The sequence below is a fragment of the Mustela nivalis genome (genome assembly GCF_964662115.1).
Source record: "Mustela nivalis genome assembly, chromosome: 2".
Lineage (NCBI taxonomy): Eukaryota > Metazoa > Chordata > Mammalia > Carnivora > Mustelidae > Mustela > Mustela nivalis.
Genome location: NC_139021.1, coordinates 160,936,021 through 160,956,778, shown reverse-complemented (window position 1 = coordinate 160,956,778; position 20,758 = coordinate 160,936,021). Strand labels below are relative to the sequence as shown.

At 45.5% G+C, this 20,758-nt stretch overlaps 1 protein-coding gene across 2 annotated transcripts; it reads right to left on the bottom strand.

Moving 5' to 3' along the window:
• Positions 1–5,127: 5,127 nt before the first annotated feature.
• On the bottom strand, positions 5,128–19,348 carry NOLC1 (nucleolar and coiled-body phosphoprotein 1). Of its 2 annotated transcripts, none has more exons than XM_082722376.1 (13): positions 18,975–19,348; positions 15,669–15,724; positions 15,418–15,560; positions 15,184–15,314; positions 13,280–13,445; positions 10,563–10,699; positions 10,295–10,436; positions 9,690–9,818; positions 9,383–9,493; positions 8,651–9,295; positions 8,362–8,468; positions 7,836–7,928; positions 5,128–7,680 (listed from the first exon to the last, which is right to left on the bottom strand). In XM_082722376.1, the coding sequence occupies exons 1-13, from the start codon at positions 19,092–19,094 to the stop codon at positions 7,522–7,524; spliced, it is 2,139 nt and encodes a 712-aa protein (XP_082578502.1). In that variant the 5' UTR covers positions 19,095–19,348; the 3' UTR covers positions 5,128–7,521. The 2 variants fall into 2 exon arrangements, with proteins under 2 accessions (XP_082578502.1, XP_082578503.1); XM_082722377.1 differs by having other exon boundaries at positions 15,418–15,557.
• Positions 19,349–20,758: the final 1,410 nt, after the last annotated feature.

Genomic DNA, 20,758 nt, shown 5'->3' with positions numbered 1-20,758 from the left:
TTGCAGGATACAAAATTAATACAGAAATCTGTTACACCAAAAAAACAACAATCCAATTAAATGGGCAGAGGACTTGAACATTTTTTCAAAAAAAGACAGACAGGGACGCCTGGATGGCTCAGTTGGTTAAGCATCTGCCTTCGGCTCAGGTCATGATCCCAGCGTCCTGGAATCGAGTCCCACATTGGGTTCCTTGCTTGGCAGGGAGCCTGCTTCTCCCTCTGTCTCTGCCTGCCACTCTGTCTGCCTGTGCTTGCTCTCGCTCCCTCTCTCTCTCTGACAAATAAAATCTTAAAAAACAAACAAACAAACAAACAAAAAAAAAACCAGCCAGCCAGCCAATAAACACATGAAAAGATGCTCAACATCACTAATCATCAGAGAAATACAAGTCAAAAACACAAGGAGGTATCACCCCATATCTGTCCAAATGGCCGGTATCAAGAATAACAAGAGTTAGTAAGGATGTGGAAAAAAGGGAACCCTCATGTACTATTGATGGGAATGTAATTGGTGTAGCCACTGTGGAAAACAGTATGGCGGTTCCTCAAAATATTAAAAATAGAAATTTCAGGGGCACCTGGGTGGCTCAGTCGTTAAACGTCTGCCTTTGGCTCAAGTCATGATCCCAGGGTCCTGGGATCGAGCCCTGCCCTGGCCTCCCTGATCAGCGGGAGGCCTGCTTCTCCCTCTCCCACTCCCCCACTTATGTTTCCTCTCTTACTGTCGTCAAATAAAATGTAAAATCTTAAAAAAAAGGTGGGGGGGGGGGCGCCTGGCCGCCTCTACCTTCGGCTCAGGTCATGATCTCAGGGTCCTGGGATCAAGCCCTGCATTGGGCTCTCTGCTCAGCAGGGAGCCTGCTTCCCCGCCTCTCTGCCTGCCTCTCTGCCTGCTTGTGATCTCTCTCTGCCAAATAAATAAAATCTTAAAAAAAAAAATCGTTTGATCCATCAATTCTTCTGTTTACCCAAAGAAAAAAAAACACTAATTCAAAAGAATACACGCACCCCTATGTTCTTCATTATTTACAATAGCCAAGATATGGAAACAATCTAAGTATCCATTAATTAATTAATGGATAAAGATGTAGTGTGTGTTTACATACTGTGTGTGTATATATACTCAGCCATAAAAAACATCTTGCTATTTACAACAACATGGGTGGATCAAAAAGATATTATGCTAAGTGAAGTCACACAGAGAAAGACAAATACTGTATGATTTTACTTATATGTAAAATCTAGGGTGCCTGGGTGGCTCAGTTGTTAAGTGTCTGCCTTCAGATCAGGCCATGGCCCCAGAGTCCTGGGATTGAGCCCCACATTGGGCTCCCTCCTTAGCAGGAAGCCTGCTTCTCTCTCTCCCAACTCCCCCTGCCACTGTCTCTCTCCGTCAAATAAATAAGTAAAATCTTTAAAAATCAAATCAAATCAAATTGAATCGAATCTAAAAAACAAACAACAAAACAGAAAGATTCAAAATACAGAGAACAGGGGCACCTGGGTGGCTCAGTTAGTTAAGCCTCTGTCTGACTCTTGGTTTCAGCTCAGATTGTGATTTCAGGGTCATGAGATCAAGCCCTGAGTCAGGGTCCAAGCTCAGTGGAGTCTGCTTAAGATTCTCTCTCCCGCTCCCTCTGCCCTCCCGTGCTCATATGAGCACATGTGCTTTCTCTCTGTTTTAAAATAAGTGAATAGGGATGCCTGGGTGGCTCAGTTGGTTAAAATAAGTGAATAAATCTAAAAAAACAAAAAGTAGAGGGGACACCTGGGTGGTTCAGTCCATTAAGTATCCACCTTTGGCTCGGGTCATGATGCCAGAGGCCCAGGATTGAGCCCCGTTTTGGGCTCCCTGCTCAGCGGGAAGTCTGCTTCTCCCTCTGCCCTTCACCCTACTCGTGCTAATTAATAAAAAAAAAATCTTAAAAAAAAAAAATACAGAGAACAAACAGTGGTGGTTGCCAGAATAGAGTGGGGGGGGTGGGGGCATGGGCAAAATAGGAAGGGGACTAATGGGTACAAGCTTCCAGTTATAAAATCAACCACAAGGATGTAAAGTACAACATAGGGGATATAGCCAAAAATATTATAACTGCATGATGAGAAATAACTAGACTTGTGATCACTCATAATGTATATAAATGTATATGTATGTATACATATATAAGGGCACCTGGGTGGCTCAGTTGGTTAAGCATCCAACTCTTGATTTTGGCTCAGGTCGTGATCTCATGGGTTGTGGGACTGAGCCCTGCATCAGGCTGCATGCTCAGTAGGGAGTCTGCTTCTCTCCTTCTCCCTGTCAGTGCTAAAAAAAAATATTTAAAAAAATATAATGTGTATCAATGTTAATTATGTTGCACACCTGAAACTAATAATGTATGTCAACCATACTTCAATTTAAAAAAAATAACTAGGGACACCTGGGTGGCTCAGTTGGTTAAGCAGCTGCCTTTGGCTCAGGTCATGATCCCAGCATCCTGGGATCGAGTCCCACATCGGGCTCCTTGCTCAGCAGGGAGCCTGCTTCTCCCTCTGCCTCTGCCAGCCATTCTGTCTGCCTGTGCTTGCTCTCTCCCCCCTCTCTCTCTGATAAATAAATAAAATATTAAAAAATAAATAAGTAAAAATAAAAAATAAAAAAAAATAACTAAGGGAAGCCTGAGTGGCTCAGGTCATGATCCCAGGTCCTGGGATGGAGCCCTGCATCAGGCTCCCTGCTCCACGGGAGGCCTTCTTCTCCCTCTCCAATTTCCCCTGTTTATGTTCCCAATCTCTCTCTGTGTCAAATAAATAAATCTTAAATAAAAAAGTAGTTAAGATAGTAAATTTAATGTTGTTTACCACAATTTTTTAAAAAAGAGACATGGGGTGCCTGGCTGGCTCAGTCCATAGAGCATGACTCTTGATTCCCCAGGCAATGAGTCTGAGCCCCATGTTGGAGCAAATATATTAAAAAAAAAAAAAAAAAAAAAAAAAAAAAAAAAAACCTCTTTAAAAAGACTTTATTTGAGAGATTGAGTGAGAGAGGGACAGAGGAAGAGGGAGGGTGAGCAGGGTGCCATACATAGGGCTTGATCCTAGGACTCCAGGATCATGACCCAGGCTGAAGGCAGATGCTTAACCAACTAAGCCACCCAGGCACCCACCAAAAATAAATATTTTTTAAGGTTTTATTTATTTATTTGACAGACAGAGATCACAAGTAGGCAGAGAGGCAAGCAGAGGGGAGAAGCAGGCTCCCCACTGAGCAGAGAGCCCGATGCGGGGCTGGATCCCAGGACCCTGGGATCGTGACCTGAGCAGAAGGCAGAGGCTTACCCACTGAGCCACCCAGGCACCCCCAAAAATATTTTTTAAAGAGAGAGAGACTGGGATGCCTGGGTGGCTCAGCAGGTTAAGCCTCTGCCTTCAGCTCAGGCTCAGATCATGATCTCAGGGTCTTGGGATCCAGCCCTGCATCGGCTCTCTGCTCAGCACAGAGCCTGCTTCCCTTCCTCTCTGCCTACTTGCGATCTGTCAAGTAAGTGAATAAAATCTTAAAAAAAAAAAAAAAGACTCAGCACTTTCATTTATCCAAATGTTGGGGAAGAAGGCAAAATACTTTCCATAAACTGTTACTGGAACTACAAATTAGTACAACGGCTTTGGAGGGCAATAATAATTAAAATGTTAAACATACATTTCCTTTTTTTTTTTTTTTAAAGATTTTATTTATTTGAGAGAGAGACAGTGAGAGAGAACATGAGCGAGGAGAAGGTCAGAGAGAGAAGCAGACTCCCCATGGAGCTGGGAGCCCTATGCGGGACTCGATCCCAGGATCCTGGGATCATGACCTGAGCTAAAGGCAGAGGCTTAACCCACTGAGCCACCCAGGCATCCAGGAAAGCCAGATGTTTAAACAGGAATGGAATTAAGGATCATTATTGACTCAGGCACAAGGAACAGCTTATCTTTTCTCACAGTTCTTAATTCCACCTGTGGTGGTGGGAGGCATTCCCCCGGCCTTTGCTTTAAGCTCCTCCTTGAGTTTCTTGTTCTTTCTGTTTCTGCTTGAATGTCTTACCTTCCTCGTCCCATCTCCTTGGCCTGCTTCATGGGCTGCTTCAGGGGTTTCTTGCCACTCTTGTGGCCAGACATGGCACCTGCTGTCCTGTGAGGATATTTTTCTAGGAAACACTGTAACAGTGATTGTTGGGTCAAAGGAAATGTAGGGACGCCTGGGTGGCTCAGTTGGTTGGACAACTGCCTTCAGCTCAGGTCATGATCCCAGGGTCCTGGGATCGAACACCGTATCCAGCTCTCTGCTCAGCAGGGAGCCTGCTTCCTCCTCTCTCTCTGCCTGCCTCTCTACCTACTTGTGATCTCTGTCAAATAAATAAAATCTTTAAAAAAATCCACAGATACTTGGTTCCATGTACAAGAACATTCACTATGCAGCGCACTGGGCTGGTTCAGTCTGAGGAGTATGACTCTTGATCTTGGGGTTATGAGTTTGAGTCCCACACTGGGGGGAATTTACTTTAAAAAACAAAACAACACAGGACGCCTGGGTGGCTCAGTTGGTTAAGCAGCTGCCTTCAGCTCAGGTCATGATCCCAGCGTCCTGGGATTGAGTCCCACATTAGGCTCCTTGCTCCACAGGGAGCCTGCTTCTGCCTTCCACTCTGTCTGCCTGTGCTCACTCTCACTCTCTCTCTGACAAATAAATAAATAAAATCTCTAAGAAAAAAAAAAAACACACAACAGAAAAACGAATATCCACTGTGGCTCTATTTGTAGAAGCAAAATACTGAAAAAACAAACATCCACCAATGTTACTGGCTTGCATACTTATACTACTGCTTCCTACTACAATGGAGAACCATGCAGACATTAAAAATTAGCTACTGTGTTATAAAATGAGCTCCAATGTTATGAAACACTGCATCTAGCAAGCTACCCCATTTGTGTAAGGAAAAAGATGAGTGGAAGCATGTAACAGATCATTCAACAAAACCATGAAGATATAGATTCAAGTCCAAGGAAACAGCTAAGATGGAAATTTAATTTTCATTTTATTGTATCAGATTTTGTAAGTATATCCAAAAACAAAAGCATGAGAATAATGAAAAAATACCAATTCTTTTTTCTTTTTTAAGATTTATTTATTTTAGAGATAGAGCACACCCACAAACAGGGAAAGGGCAAAAGGGAGAGGGAATCTCCAGCGCACTGTGAGAGCGGAGCCAATGCAGGGCTCAATCCCATGATCCACGACCAAGAGTCAGACACTCAACCAACAAAGCCACCAAGGTGCCCCAATTATTTTCAAACACTCTTAGTTTAGTGGCTTTCAACCTCAGCTGCTCATATTAGAATCACTCAGATTAAAAAAAAAATCCTTACACCCAGGCCCCACCAGAGAGCACCAGGGTCTGACACACTCAAGCTGGTCTGGGATGGGCCCTTGGGTTTTAGTATTTTTTAAGTTTCCCAGATGATTCTAATTTTCAGCCAGTGTTGCAAAATCACTGACTTAGACCAGGAATTAGCAAACGCTTTCCGTTTTCCATAGAGGGCCAGTTAGCAAATACCGTAGGCCCAGTGAGCCACATAAAGTCAGCCACATATTCTTCCAAGCACTTTTAAAATGTAAAAAAAACAAGCCCTGTGTTGGGTGTGGTGCCTACTTAAAAACAAATAAATAAATTAAATTAAAATATAAAAACCATTCTTAGCATCAAAGCATTACAAAAACAAGCTGTGGACCGGACTCGCCCATTGGCCATTCTGCCAACCCCAGTTTAGACTATGCACGATCTGGACTATGGCCTGGACAAGGCACCATGACACAAGGTATGGCCACGAAAAGCCAGAAAGCTGCTGTCAAGAAAATTCTTCAGTGAACTCACAGGTCTCACTCCAGCCCTCTAACTGGCATCCAAGTTGTTCTGGTTTAAACAGGTGAGAGGGCTTTGGACTCAAAATAAAAATCTCCCAAGACACATTATACATCAGTCAGTTTATTATTTTGTACTAAGATGGATAACACTTACCATGTAGACTGATGTACCTATGTCAGCATGAAAGCTGCATATTCTTCCTAGAGGCAGTTACATGGAAAACCAACTTACTATCAAGTTACCTGGCAAGTATGGAATCAGAACAAGGGGAGGCTAATCTTAAAACCTACACCTCCCCTCGTCCATAAAGCTAGGACACACTTTCCCACCACAGAAACAGCCCCAGTCTCCAGTTTGCTGTTGCCTCCTCCCTCCGCAGCTTGCTCTGGCCAAGCACTCTCATCTCCTACAGCCTTGGCCTCAGAGTCACATTTCTGCTCACAGGTATTTTTTTAGTTACTGACAATTAAGGTTCTGAAAGGGGCACATCAGATGCTCCCATGTTCCAACTACAAACAACAATCTTGTTGGGATACTCTCCCAAGCCCACCAAGTTTTACCACCTAATATGCTTCATAAAGGTTCTTCTCATTTCCATTAGCACATACACAGGTTACCTATAAATTTGCCTAATGTAATCTAACTCCTACTGAGGATTGAGATTTTTAGTTACAGTTTTTATTCTTTGATTTTCTTGATCAGTGATTTCCAATCACATAGGAGTTAATGAAGCTAATTTTGTGTCACCACTTCTACTAAAACAGAAATACCAAGTGATATGTACTTTTCAGATTGTTATTTTGTTCCCTAAAATGTAAAAAACAAGGAAATGCAGTCCTTAAATTAGTACTACTAAGGATCATCAAAAAAAGTCTCCAAACAATAGAAAAGTTTATGCTTTCAAAATAAAAAACTAAACATATACTGCAAACATTAAATGTTAATATTACAGAAAACAAAATATTTAGACTAACCCCACAGCATTCACACTACACCAGAATTTTAACTGTAACAAAAGAGGATTTTATCCCCAAAAGTAGTTAAGTCCATGCTCGCTGAAAACATCAGTCCTAAACCCCATAAAAGAGGATGAACTACACAGTGCATGCTTAGCAAACATATACATTAACCATTCTTAACTGCCCCTTCCCAAAGCTGTGAGGGTAGGACGGATGAATGTGAACAAATGACAGAATTCTCCAATTATAAAAACTCATAATGTAACCTTTACTACATCTTGGGCAATAGCTAAGATTTTATCTTTACCCACCTGTGAAATCACAACGAAAATGAATAGGAAACGATTTAATATAAAATTTACAAATTTCTCAGCATGAGGACTTCCACAGAACAGGGAGAAGGGAACGAGGGAATGACAACTAAAATTTTTCTTTTTCTTAAAAAAGAACACTCTTATGTTGTCCTTACTTCTCAACACTCAAAAACCAAACCTGTACAAAACTACGAACACAGAAAATGGCCAAAGAGGATGTTACAATGCAGTCTTCGGACCTCTTCTAAACTGCTGTCCTCGCCAAGACCCTCCCTTAATAGAGCTGAGGGTTTCCCAGGTCCACTGGGGAAAGTAAGTGGCATTGGATCATCACCCCTGCTTCACCACACATGGCCCCAGGTCACTCGCTGTCAAACTTAATGGAATTGACCTGGACAGAGATGGAGCCTCCCCGGTAGCTGCCCCGCTTCTTCTTGGTTTTCTCATGCCGGAACGATTTGCCTTTGGTGAACTTCAGAACCTGATTGGCGCGTTCCCCCCAGTCTCCAGCTGCACCCCGCTGGTAAGCAGAGAAAAGTGGTTAATACACAGAAGGACAACACCAAGGCCCTGTTACTTTTACTTTCTTCTCCCTGCTCAAGGCAACATGAACCAAAAAGCTGCCCTCTCTTCCACCCAGCCCCCTTAAGAACAGCAAACATGCTCTCCCCTCACCTTGGCATCAAAGGAGTTGTCTGCCACTCGAGCATCTACCTCAATTTCCTCCTCCCTGATCCTTCGGAAAGGGGATGATGCCCTTTTTTCTCCCTGAAGAAGAATGAAGTAAGAAGTAAGTTAAAGACAGAGTGGCCGGGCGCCTGGGTGGCTCAGTGGGTTAAGCTGCTGCTTTCGGCTCAGGTCATGATCTCAGGGTCCTGGGATCGAGTCCCGCATCGGGCTCTCTGCTCAGCAGGGAGCCTGCTTCCCTCTCTCTCTCTCTGCCTGCCTCTCTATCTACTTGTGATTTCTGTCAAATAAATAAATAAAATCTTTAAAAAAAAAAAAAAGACAGAGTGGCCATTTAACAGAAAAGCCCTCCTTAGCTACACATGTGAGAGAGTGCCAGGCCATGGGGAGAATTGTCAAAATCTCACGACCCTGAGGGGAAATCAAGAGATGGAGGCTTAACCAACTGAGCCACCCAGGTGCCCCTTTCTACTCTTTAAAGGCTGGCTCCCGACAAGAAAATAAGAGAACTTACTTTCTTCCTTTTTGGAAATGTGTTGGGGGTCTGGGGCTTTATCTTCTTGGCTTGAGGAGTCTCTGCCTCTTTGGCAGCCTCATTCTGCTTCCGCTTCTTTCCGGAACCTACAAAACAAAAAGCCAGACTCAGGAGACCAGCTTCCTATTCCTCCTCCCAGGTTCCCACACCGAGGGCATACAACTGGAAGCCTAACTGTGGGCCTCCTCTCCCTACCCCATCCCCCAAGTGTATATTCCACTCATACTTGGGGGGACAAACCAAGGAGACAGATTCTTTGGATACAGACCTGGCTTAGAAACTGCTACTGCTGCCTTTTTCTTTTCTTCTTCTTCCTCATGGCTATCCCTGTCTGCTTTTCCATTCTGCGTAGTCACTGCAGAGGTCCCATTGGTCTTGAGGGCTTGTGGCTTTACACTGCCCTTGCCCTTAGGCTTCTCCTTCACTTCTTCCTCACTGGAATCATCAGAGGAAGAACTGCTGCTGCTCTTGGCCTTTGCTTGCTTTGTGGAAGCCGCCTTGGAAGAGGCTACAACTCCTGCTGCCTTCTGTGGCTTCTTTTTAACTGGGGATTTTGACATCTTCTCCTCCTCCTCTTCCTCACTGCTAGAACTATCTGAATCAGAGCTGCTGTCCCCACCACCCTGCGGGGCCTGTTTGGCAGGCAAAGACGGAGCTGCTTTGGCTGCTGCCTTGGACTTGGGAGTGACCACAGTCTTCTTCATCTTTTCCTCTTCACTAGAACTGCTCTCCTCCTCGCTGGAGCTGCTATCAGCCTTTCTGGTGAGAGGCTTCTGGCCACTACCTACAGGCTGCTTGGGAGCTGTGGCTGGTTTAGCTGCAGGTTGCTTGGGAGTGGCAACCGGCCTACTTGGTAGATTCTTGGTAGTACCGGCTGATCTGGCAGGAGCTTCATCCTCAGAACTATCAGAGTCTAGACAGAGAGCAAATAATAAATAGAAATCAGACTGGAGAGAGCCCCTGGAGCTCCCACCACCCTGAGGGCTTCCATATACCTCACCTGAGCTGTCTGAAGAGCTCTCTGGCGCTTTCTTTGCTGGAACTGGTTTAGAGGTTGCTTTAGAGATGACTGCCTTAGCTGGAGGTTTCTTTTCTTCCTCAGAACTGGAATCTGGAGAGAATCTATGGCATTAGGCTGGGACCAGAGTCCCAACCCAACCAAAAGCAACAAAAAGGAGGCTGCAAAGACCCACACAGAAACTTAAACCCTGTCTTGCTTCAGTGAAAAACGAAAGGCATAGAGGCCTTTTTGTCTTTTATATTCCTCATCTACTCTCCCAGGCCCATTCTCAACAGAGGGGACTCACCAGACTCATCGCTGCTGTCCTCACTGCTTTCCACAGGCTGCTGCTTCTCTGCAGCTTTCTTGGGAGCCTGGGTTCCCAGGGACTTCTTGGATGGGGCAGCCGAAGGTGGGGGGACTGAACTATAGGGACCTGTTTTTAAAAAAAAAACAAACAAGGGGTACCTGAGTGGCTCAGTGGGTTAAGCCTCTGCCTTCAACTCAGGTCATGGTCTCGGGGTCCTGGGATCAAGCCCTACATCGGGCTCTCTGCTCAACAGAGAGCCTGCGTTCCTTCCTCTCTCTTTGCCTGCCTCTCTGCCTACTTGTGATCTCTGTCTCTCTGTCAAATAAAAAAAATATTAAAAAAAAAAAAAACCTATAGGGACCTGCTTCCCCCTGCTTATGCACACATGCACATGCTCTCTCTGTGAAATAAGTAAATAAAATCTTAAAAAAAAAAAAAGGTAAGTGTTGTGGTGGGACTCCACGCTTAGCAGGGAGTCCCCTTGGGATTCTCTGCCTTTCCCTCTGCCCCTGCCCCCGACTCCCACCTTGTGCACATGCTCGCTCATGCTCTAAAAAAAAAAAAAAACAAATAAATAACTTCAAGGGGAAAAAAAACCTCACCTGGTTTTTTTTTCATGGGTTTTTTCTGCTCTTCCTCCTCCTCCTCCTCACTGGAAGAGTCTTCACTGCTGGAACTCTTCTGGGTAGGGGCAGCCATTGTTTTCACTGGAGCCTTGGCCACGACTTGCTTTTTAGGTACAGTCTGCGTCATATGGAGAAAACTAGTTACCACAGGAAAAAGCTGATCCAACTAAACTTGCCAAGAAATGGAGACACCCTCACTCCCGCACCTCCCCACCCATCCTCTGGTACAAGTTCTGGCCCAAACCTTCTTAGGTATGGCTGCCGCCGCTGCCACCTCCTCCTCCTCATCACTGCTGCTGCTGCTGCTGCTGCTGCTGCTGCTGCTCTTCTTGCTGGCCACTTTCCCATTGGTTAGTTTAGGTGCCACGCGGGCTGGGATACCTGGGAAGGAAAAAAAAATTGGGTAAGAAATACCAAGGCCTTAATGGACCCTGGAAACCTGTTAGCTTAGAGCTTAGGAGTCTATTGATTCTCTTGCCTTCATTTTACTTTTTTAAAAGATTTTATTTATTTATTTGACAGAAAGACAGCTAGAGAGGGAACACAAGCAGGGGGAGTGGGAGAGAGAGAGAAGCAGGCTTCCTGCTGAGTAGGGAGCCCGATGTGGGGCTCAATCCCAGGACCTTGGGGATCATGATCTGAGCCAAAAGCAGACGCTTAACAACTGAGCCACCCAGGCACCCCAATTCTCTTGCCTTTAGAGCAGGCATGAGGGAAACCACCATGGCTGACTATCAAAGGATAACCTTCCTGACCGATTTCGAACATAAAACTGTCTTTACTAAATGATATGATGTAGTGGGGCTCCTGGATGGGTCAGTCCATTAAGCATTTGACTCTTCATTTCAGCTCGGGTCATGATCTCAGGGTCACAGTATCAAGGCCTGCATGGGGCTCTGGGCTCAGAGCAGGGGTCTGTTTGTCCCTCTCACTCTGCTCCTCCCCCAGCTCATGTGTGAACATTCTCTCTCTCTCTCAAATAAATAGGATCATAAAAAAGGAAAAAAAATATGTAAACAATTCAAATGTATTCTATGAAATCTTTTACTCCAACTTCATTCAGAGAAGCTCCTATAAATCATAACCTGTCATCACAAGAATACTACAAGAAAGAGTTTAAATTCTCACAGGTCCTACAGAGTAAATGCATAGGACAGATGATGGCAATGAAAAGCACAAAACATAGATGTACAGGTGCTTATAACAAAACGGCATTTATAGGGATGTAAATCATCTATTAACAAGAATGGCAAATGGATACTTTTTTTTTTAAGACTTTATTTGTTTGACAGACAGAGATCACAAGTAGGCAGAGGAAGGGAGAGAGAGAGGGGGAAGTAGGCTCCCGCCGAGCAGAGTCCGATGTGGGGCTTGATCTCAGGATCCTAGGATCATGACCTGAGCCGAAGGCAGAGGCTTCAGCTCCCAGCTCCCTGGGATACCTTTTATTTTAAAGATTTATTTATTTTAGGGGGCACCTGGATGGCTCAGTTGTAAGCATCTGCTTCTGGCTCAGGTCATGATCCCAGCATCCTGGGATCGAACCCCACATCAGGCTCCCTGCTCAGTGGGGAGCCTGCTTCTTCCTCCCCTGTTCTTGCTTTCTCTCACTGTCTCTCTCTCAAATAAATAAAATCTTTAAGAGAAAATAAATTTAAAAAATAATAATAAAGATTAACTTGAGGAAGAAAGAGCACGTAAGACTGAGGGCACAGGGAGAGGGAAAGAGAGATATCTCAAACAGACTCTCTGCTGAGTGGAGCCCAACATGGGGCTCAATCCCACATCCCTGGGATCAGGACCCAAGCTGAAATCAAGAGTTGGACACTCAACCAACTGAGCCACCCAGGTGCTTCTGGATACCATTTTTTAAAACACGTTTTTGGGGGGCACCTGAGTGGCTCAGAAGGTTAAGCCTCTGCCTTTGGCTCAAGTCATGATCTCTGGGTTCTGGGATCGAGCCCCACATGGGGCTCTCTGCTCAGCAGGGAGCTTGCTTCCCCTCCTTCTCTGCCTGCCCCTGCCTACTTGTGATCTCTCTCTGGCAAATAAATTCTTTTTTTTTTTAAGATTTTTTTTTTTTAAAGATTTTATTTATTTATTTGTCAGGGATAGAGGGAGAGAGAGCAAGCGAGCATAGGCAGACAGAGAGGCAGGCAGAGGCAGAGGCAGAGGGAGAAGCAGGCTCCCTGCCAAGCAAGGAGTCCAATGTGGGACTCGATCCCAGGACACTGGGATCATGACCTGAGCCGAAGGCAGCTGCTTAACCAACTGAGCCACCCAGGCATCCCTTTTTTTTAAGATTTTATTTGAGAGACTGAGATCACAAGTAAGCAGAGAGGCAGGCAGAGAGAGGAGGAAGCAGGCCCCCCGTTGAGCAGAGAGCCCGATGTGGGACTTGATCCCAGGACCCTGAAATCATGACCTGAGCCAAAGGCAGAGGCTTTAACCCACTGAGCCACCCAGGTGCCCCAAATAAATTTTTTTTTAAAAGCAAAGATTTAAAACAAAAAACGAAAAAAACTACATTTTTCCTCACCGCAGACTATTTCTCTAGTTACTAATCCCTAATTATGAAATGTTCCACTTATTAATAAAAAACCTCTTCTTAAGAAATAAAAAGACACTAAGCAGTATTTCTAATTCAGCGACTGCCATTTCACCCCTATGCTAAAGGAGCAATTTTTTTTTTTTTTGAGAGAGCAGGCAAGCGTGGGCACCAGCACACACACATGGGATGGGGAACGGAGAAAAAACAGAGAGAAAGAATCTTAGGCATGCTCCATGCCCAGCGTGAAGCACAACGTGGGGGTCAACCACAGGACCCTGAGATCATGACCTGAGCTGAAGGCAGAAGCTCAACTGACTGAGCCATCCAGCTGCCCCTGAATGAGCAATTTTAATACAAGTCCCCAGAGCAAACTAGTCCCCAGCCTGGCCTCTTGGGAATGGAAATAGTACCTGGTTTGGCTGAGGCTTTAGTCTGAGTTTTAGCTGCCACAGGTGTTGTCTTTGGCTTCTGGTTCTTTGGTGACTCATCTTCTGAGCTTGAGTCTGAATCAGAATCAGAGCTCTTGGCCTTCTTAGGAGGAGCTTTGACTGCCTTGGATTGGGGCTTAACTCCCTTCTGTGAGAAAACACACAATGAAGAGAATCAGCAAGAGGTTCTGGGTACCCAAAAGGCATCCTAAGGTGGAAACCATCTTAGACTACTTTTATTTTTTAGGAGCTAACGGAGCAGTAAGAGCAAATAAATGCTGAGCAAGACGACATCTAAGGGCACCTGGATGAATGAGTCAGTACAGTATGCATCTCTTGATCTTGGAGTCATGAGTTCAAGCACCATGTGTGGCACAGTGTGTACTGAAAAAACACAGCATCTGAAAAGGGCACCAAATTCTTCATGGGAAACAAAAATATTGGGGCACCTGCCTGGCTCAGTGGTTAGAGCATGAAACTTGATCTTGGGGTCATGAGTTTGAGTCCCACACTAGGAACAGAGATTACTTAAAAATAATTTAAAAACCTCAAGAAAAAGGGAAGGACGGACGGATGGACAGATGAAAGGAAAGAAGGAAAGAAGGTGGAAAGGGAGTGAGGGAGGAAAGCGTCTACCTTTAGCTCAGGTCATGATATCAGGGTCCTGGGATGGGGCCCACATCCGGCTCCCTGCTCAGTGGAGAGAGTGCTTTTCTCCCTGCCCCCCCTTATGTGTGCACACATGCATGCTCTCTCTCTCAATAAATAAAATCTTTCTAAAAAAAGGAAAGAAGGGACGCCGGGATGGCTCAGTTCTTAAGCGTCACCTTTGGCTTGGGTCCTGATCTCAGGGCCTCAGGATTGAGCCCGGCATTGGGCACCCTGCTCATTGGGGAGCCTGCTTTCCCTCTCCCAGTCCCACTGCTTGTATTCCCTCTCTCAATGTGTCTCTGTCATATAAATTTTAAAAAACTAACCTTAACAAAGAAAGAAAGAAAGAAAAAAAGAAAGAGAGAGAGAGAGAAAGAAAAACCCAACCCTGTCCTTGCCATTCCCTGCTTAAGAGTTCCAAATACCTGTCTACAAAACATACTCTTACTTACTCTTGGAATCTTAGGCAGTGTTCCAGAAAAAACGAACGCCACCTTGGAAACAGAATGGGTTCCTCTAGATTCAGAGTGCAACTTCACCCTCACATACCCTTTCCAAGCTTCATACTTCTACTTTCTCCATCACGGTATTTATGTATTTTAAAGATTCATTTTATGGGGCGCCTGGGTAGCTCAGTGGGTTAAGCCTTTGCCTTCAGCTCAGGTCATGATCTCGAGGTCCTGGGACTGAGCCCCACATCGGGCCCTCTGCTTGGCAGGGAACCTGCTTCCCACCCCCCACCCCCGCCTACTTATGATCTTCTCTCTCTGTCAAATAAATAAAAATCCTTAAAAAATAAATAAAAATTCATTTTATTATAAAGACAGAGGGGGCATGCACACTCACACACGCTTCGGAGTGGGGGGAGGCGCAAAGGGCGAGGGAGGCAGAGTTGCTGAACCCCTGCTGAGCAGAGAACCCAACTGGCGCTTGATCTCAAAATCCTGGGATCATGACCTGAGCCAAAACCAAGAGTAGGAAGCTTAACCAACTGGGCCACCCAGGCGCCCCTTATTTATTTTCCTTTTAAGTAATCTCTACATCCAACATGGGACTCAGGCATGTAACTCCGAAATCAAGAGTCCCATGCTCTACTGACTAAGGCAGCTAGGCGCCCCCGTAGTCACCTGTTATACACCCACTGGCATCCCTTGTTTCCAAGCTATAAGCCAGGACTCTAGGTTTCTTCTTCCTAATCCCTTCAACAACCTCTTTCCTTCCCAAAAGGTACAAACCTGAACAGGCTTTTTCTTCTTGTCATTGTCCTCCTCCTCATCACTGGATTCCTCACTGCTGCTGCTCTCTGATGCTTTGGCTGCAGCCTTTCCAGGATGCTGAGGCAAACTGGCCCGCTTGGCAGGTACAGCTGAACAGAACCACAGACCCCAGTGAGAAACAGCCACGTGGTACAGGCAGGCTACAAATACCTTTCTGGGAATCACTAACACCAACTCCTTGCCCAGACTTACCAGCTTTCTTAGCTGGAGGTCCTTGGGGTTCTTCCTCCTCACTGCTGTCCTCACTGCTCTCACTGGATGAAGTCTTCTTCTTAGCCTTCTTACTCACTGGTCCATTTGCCTGTACCTTCCGCTTTGGGGCCTTGGCAGACCTGCTGAGGTAGATGAGGCTAACTTTTGGGGGATCAGGATCTTCCCACACCAAGGAACATAGCCCAACTCCTTGGGGGAAAACCAGTCACAGTGATACAGGGAAGACTTACTTGAGCCAGAAGCTGTAGATGTCTAAGAGAGAAGAGGCGTTGGCGTCCTGTTGGGTCTATAGGAGAAAAAAAGAACACAGTAAGAAAATTTTATACTGGTTCTTCTAGCAGGAAATCAGATTTATTCTCTCTTTAAAACTGACCTGCTTTGGGGTGTCTGGTGGCTCAGTCAGTTAAGTATCTGCCTTCAGCTCAGATCATGATCTCAGGTCTTGGGATGGGGGCCCCGCATCAGGCTCCCTGCCCAGCAGGGAGTCTGCTTCTCCCTCTACCCTCTGCTCACACTCACTTACTCTTTCTCTCTCAAATAAATAAGCAAAATCTTAAAAAAAAAAAAAAAAAAAAAAGCGACCTCTTCTATACCTGCTGTATTTGGTGTAAATGTTACTTCTCCGTAAGACTTCTTCTACTTGCACAAATTAAGAGAAAAAAAAATCTATTTATGTACTTTCCAATTTTCAACATCAAAAACTTGGGATACTCACAGTTTCTGTCACCATCTATCCCCAGTGAATCCTATTTATGAAAGCCTTTAAAAAAATGTGCTTTCCCAGGACACCTTGGTGACTCAGTCAGTTAAGTGTCTACCTTCAGCTCAGCTCATAATCCTGGGGTCCTGGGATCCAGTCCAATGACAGCCTCCCTGCTCAGCAGGGAGTCTACATCTCTCTCTCTCTGCCCCTGCCCCACCTTGTGCTCACACGTGCGCAATCTCTCTCTCAAATAAAAATAAAATATTTTAATGTGTTTTCCCTTTAAGCTAGCAATGCATTGTCTAGGAATTCATCATTACTCATGAAACAAGAACACTAAAAGAAGAGAGTGTTTCCTGCAATATGGAAACCAGCCTCCAAAACTGGTTAAAAAGCTAAGTTATAGGGCACTTGGGTGCCTCAGTGGGTTAAAGCCTCTGCTTTCAGCTCAGGTCATGAACCCAGGGTCCTGGGATCAAGCCCCCCTTGGGAGCCTGCTTCCCTTCCTCTCTCTTTGCCTGCCTCTCTGCCTACTTGTGATCTCTGTCAGATAGATAAACAAACTCTTAAAAAAAAAAAGCTAAGTTATATACTCAGTACAAAAATTACTTTCAGTTATTAATTACACTGATAATAGATTGTAAGTTGATTTAAAAAAAAAAGGCAAAACATTGCAGTACCATCAAGAGTACAGGCTCAGGATGCCTGGGTAGCTCAGAGGGTTAAGCCTCTGCCTTCGGCTCAGGTCATGATCTCAGGGTCCTGGGATCGAGTCCCACATTGGGCTCTCTGCTCGGCAGGGAGCCTGCTTCCTCCTCTCTCTCTCTCTGCCTCTCTACCTGCTCGTGATCTCTGTCTGTCAAATAAATAAATAAAATCTTAAAAAAAAAAAAAAGAGTACAGGCTCAGACTTACATGTGTATAAATGTGAAACTCACCTCTGCCTCTGTGTGACCCTCAGCAAATAACTTAATCTTTTCAAGACTTTATTTCTCTATAACATGGAAATAATACTGTACATCTTATTAAGTTGTTGAGAGAATTAGAGATAATGCATATAAAAGACTTAGCATCTGGAAACACCATCTGGCCTTCAGTAAGCTTTGCAGAAAGATTAGTTTTTGTTATATAAAAAAATCCTGGGGCACCTGGATAGTTCAGTGGGTTAAAGCCTCTGCCTTCGGCTCAGGTCATGATCCCAGGGTCCTGGGATCGAGCGCTGCATTGGGCTCTCTGCTCAGCAAGGAGTCTGCTGCCCCCTCTCTCTCTGCCAGCCTCTCTGCCTACTTGTGATCTCTGTCAAATAAATAAAATCTTAGAAAAAAAAAAAAATCCTGATTCTGAAAAAGACCCAATTCCTTCCAGCCCATTGTGAAAATACTTTCTGCAGCCTCCCTAATGGTCAATTAAAAAACAGTTCCAATATGAAAGCAGTTGTAGGGGATCACGAGGCAGGCTGTCCCAGCTTAAGGTAGCCCTTTCTGAAGCTGATTTGATTCTGTCTTTGTGCAGCCCAATTCTGCACAAAGAATAAATTTAACTTCTGAATCAAAGGCTAAGAAGACTGTCAAAGACTACACTCTACCCTCTTTCAAGATGTTTTCCCATGCATCAGGATTTTTTTTTTAATTAAAGATTTTATCTGGGGCGCCTGGGTGGCTCAGTGGGTTAAGCCGCTGCCTTCGGCTCAGGTCAGGATCTCAGGGTCCTGGGATCGAGTCCCGCATCGGGCTCTCTGCTCAGCAGGGAGCCTGCTTCCTCCTCTCTCTTTCTGCCTGCCTCTCTGCCTACTTGTCATCTCTCTCTGTCAAATAAATAAATAAAATCTTTAAAAAAAAAAAAAAAAGATTTTATCTATTCATTTGACAGAGAGAGAGCAAGCAGGAGGAGTGGCAGAGAGAGAGAGGCAGGCCCATGTGGGGCGTGATCCCAGAACCCTGAGATCATGACCTGATGCTTAACTGACTAAGCCACCCAGGCGACCCATGATTGCTTTTCTTGCCTGAGATTCCAACCCTTTCACATCCCTGGTCCACTTTTTACATGTATTTGGACCATCCTATATTACCATAAATATGTATGATAACAGCTTTCACTCACTGATGCTTCCTGAGCACCAGGCACTGGGATTGCCACTTCATATTTATCACGTTACTGAAATTCACAAAAATATTATAAAATGGATGATGGCATCTCTGTAGGAATAGAAACAAACTCAGAGAGGTTCAGCAAGCTGTTCAGGTTACACATCTTAAGAAGTAAGAGAGCCTGGTCCCAAATCTAGATGTGCTTGATTCCAGAAATCAAAGATCCAAGCCCACTGCCTGGTAGGGCTGTGATGCTCAATTCTGCTTTGGTATACCTCTACTCTCACTTTCTTCTTTACTAACGAAAATCCCATCCCCCATTTCTAACGCAATTTCATCTTGGAGTCCCGGGTAAATTCGACTGAGTTCAGGTCAAGTCACGTTTTGTATCAACCAACGTAAAACCCAAGAAGGAACCAAGAGCCTCCAATGCCTCCAGTGGGACACCACGCTCCCTCCAGCTCGCCGCACTCCGCCAGCCACGTGACCTGGGCCACGAGGAACCCACGCTGCCGTCGCTGCACCGCTCAACAGAAAAAGGCAACAAGACTCAACGCTACCTAGTGAGACCTCGTGGGGTATCAGCTGCCGAGACTTCAGGCTCCCGGGTCACCGCCGAGAGTTCGGCACAAAGGCCCCGCAGATTGGAAGACCCTAGAGACCTCGGTACCCGGAAACCTAACCCTGTGAGGGCCCGAAGACCTGTTGTGCTCCCACCCCAGCCCTTGTCCCAAGCCCGCACTCACAGCGCCTGTTGCCTTGGCAAATTTACTGGCCACCTCCGAGAGCTGGTTATCGCGCAGAAAGCCGAGCACGAGGGGATACAGGTCGCTGGGAACCACGCGGCGCAAGCTGGCGTCCGCCATCCTCCGGGCAACACGCGTCACTACCTTTGCGGACGCTCAGGACTCAGGAACTCGGCAACCCGAACGGATGGGAGTGGACCCGCTGTGACGTCATCACGCGGCGCGGACGTACGGCGGAAGGGGCGGGCATACTCCTCAGGGCAGTCCCGCCTCCAATTTGGTGGCAGGATCAAGGCGAAATCTATAAACTCTTTCCGGTGCCACAAGCATCGCCATCTTGGTGAGGGCGGAGCCCTCTGTCCACCACCTTGCGAAGGCGGAGCCCTGACGTCACGGCTCACGCCCTCGCCAGTGGCGGGAAAACTTTAGATTTCCCGCGCCGTTTCAGCTAGAGCCACCGTTTGGTTTTTTTTTTTTAAGAGTTGCAACTGGGATTTGCATTCCAGAGTAGAGAGGACCGGAAGGCTTGAGCGGTCTCAGGATCTCCCAACCACTCCCATTCGCGGCGCTAGCCGATTCCCACCCTTCATTTTCCCTTCCTCTAACACCCAGAGAGGCCATTCCAATTCTCACCTTCACTGCAGAGGATTCTTCAGATTATCCATGGTAATAGTGGTAACAGACGATCTCTAAAATTGCCCCTCTTTCAATCATGATTTGCCCTTGAGACAACCCCTTCCCCCTTACTTATTCATTCAGCATTAAGTCAGCTCCATGAAGAGAAAAGCCATTGTGAATGAACCCTGAGCGACACAGTAGCAATCTCTGCAAACCTATAATCCTAGAAATTATCCTTCTATCTCCCGAACACAGTTCACACTTGAACTCTCCCTGTGGGAGAAGTAAAAAAACCTCCCAATGCCTCTGTCATGAGTATTCAAAAATTAATGCCCAGGCCTGCCAAGTTAATTCCAAGTTCCATTACATTTCAGTACACATCAGCAGGCATCAATCCCTTTACCCACTACCAGTTGATTGCTTCCCCATTAATACCTGTCAGGAAAGGTAAGGATCCACTTTCTGGAGGGATATACCTCTCCTTTGCTCTTCTCAAAATAGGCACTCTTCTAGATAAACTCCTACAGATCTCCCTCTTACCCATGTTTATCCACATATATGCATTCTTCTGAATACCTATTGTGTGCCAAGCATCATGCTCAAGCTAAAATGGTACATACATGTATACATAAGCCTCAGTTTAGAAAACCTTTATTTAGGGGCGCCTGGGTGGCTCAGTGGATTAAAGCCTCTGCCTTCAGCTCAGGTCGTGATCCCAGGGCCCTGGGATCCAGCCCCGCATCAGGCTCTCTGCTCAGCAGGGAACCTGCTTCCTCCTCTCTCTCTGCCTGCCTCTCTGCCTACTTGTGATCTGTCTGTCAAATAAATAAATAAAATCTTTAAAAAAAAAAAAAAAAGAAAGAAAACCTTTATTTGGAACAAGTATGAGCTTCCTCTAGGTCATTAGTGGTAAAAATCCCTTCCTTGGGACTGCAGCATCAGCATCCCCTTGTTGAAAGGCAGAATCTCAGGCCCCACCCCAGAAGCCAGAATCTACATTCTAAAAAGATCACCAGGTAATTCAAACTTCCTTTTAAACTTGAGAAGCACTGCCCTAGAAAACTGATTTCACTGACAACACATCCTAAGGAACAAAGTTTTAAGTCCAACAGGATTTTGCACCTGACCAAAGAGAGGTCCTAGGAACTAAATGGAGATAAGCATGT

Bases quoted from the DNA above. Each gene is read 5' to 3' on its own strand.
- NOLC1 (XM_082722376.1), bottom strand. From the start codon at position 19,094: ATGGCGGACGCCAGCTTGCGCCGCGTGGTTCCCAGCGACCTGTATCCC. The intron at 15,561-15,668 runs GTAAGTCTTCCC...CATCTACCTCAG, and splicing joins ATCTACAGCTTCTGGCTCAA to CAGGTCTGCCAAGGCCCCAA. The intron at 13,446-15,183 runs GTTTGTACCTTT...GTTTTCTCACAG, and splicing joins AGAAGAAAAAGCCTGTTCAG to AAGGGAGTTAAGCCCCAATC.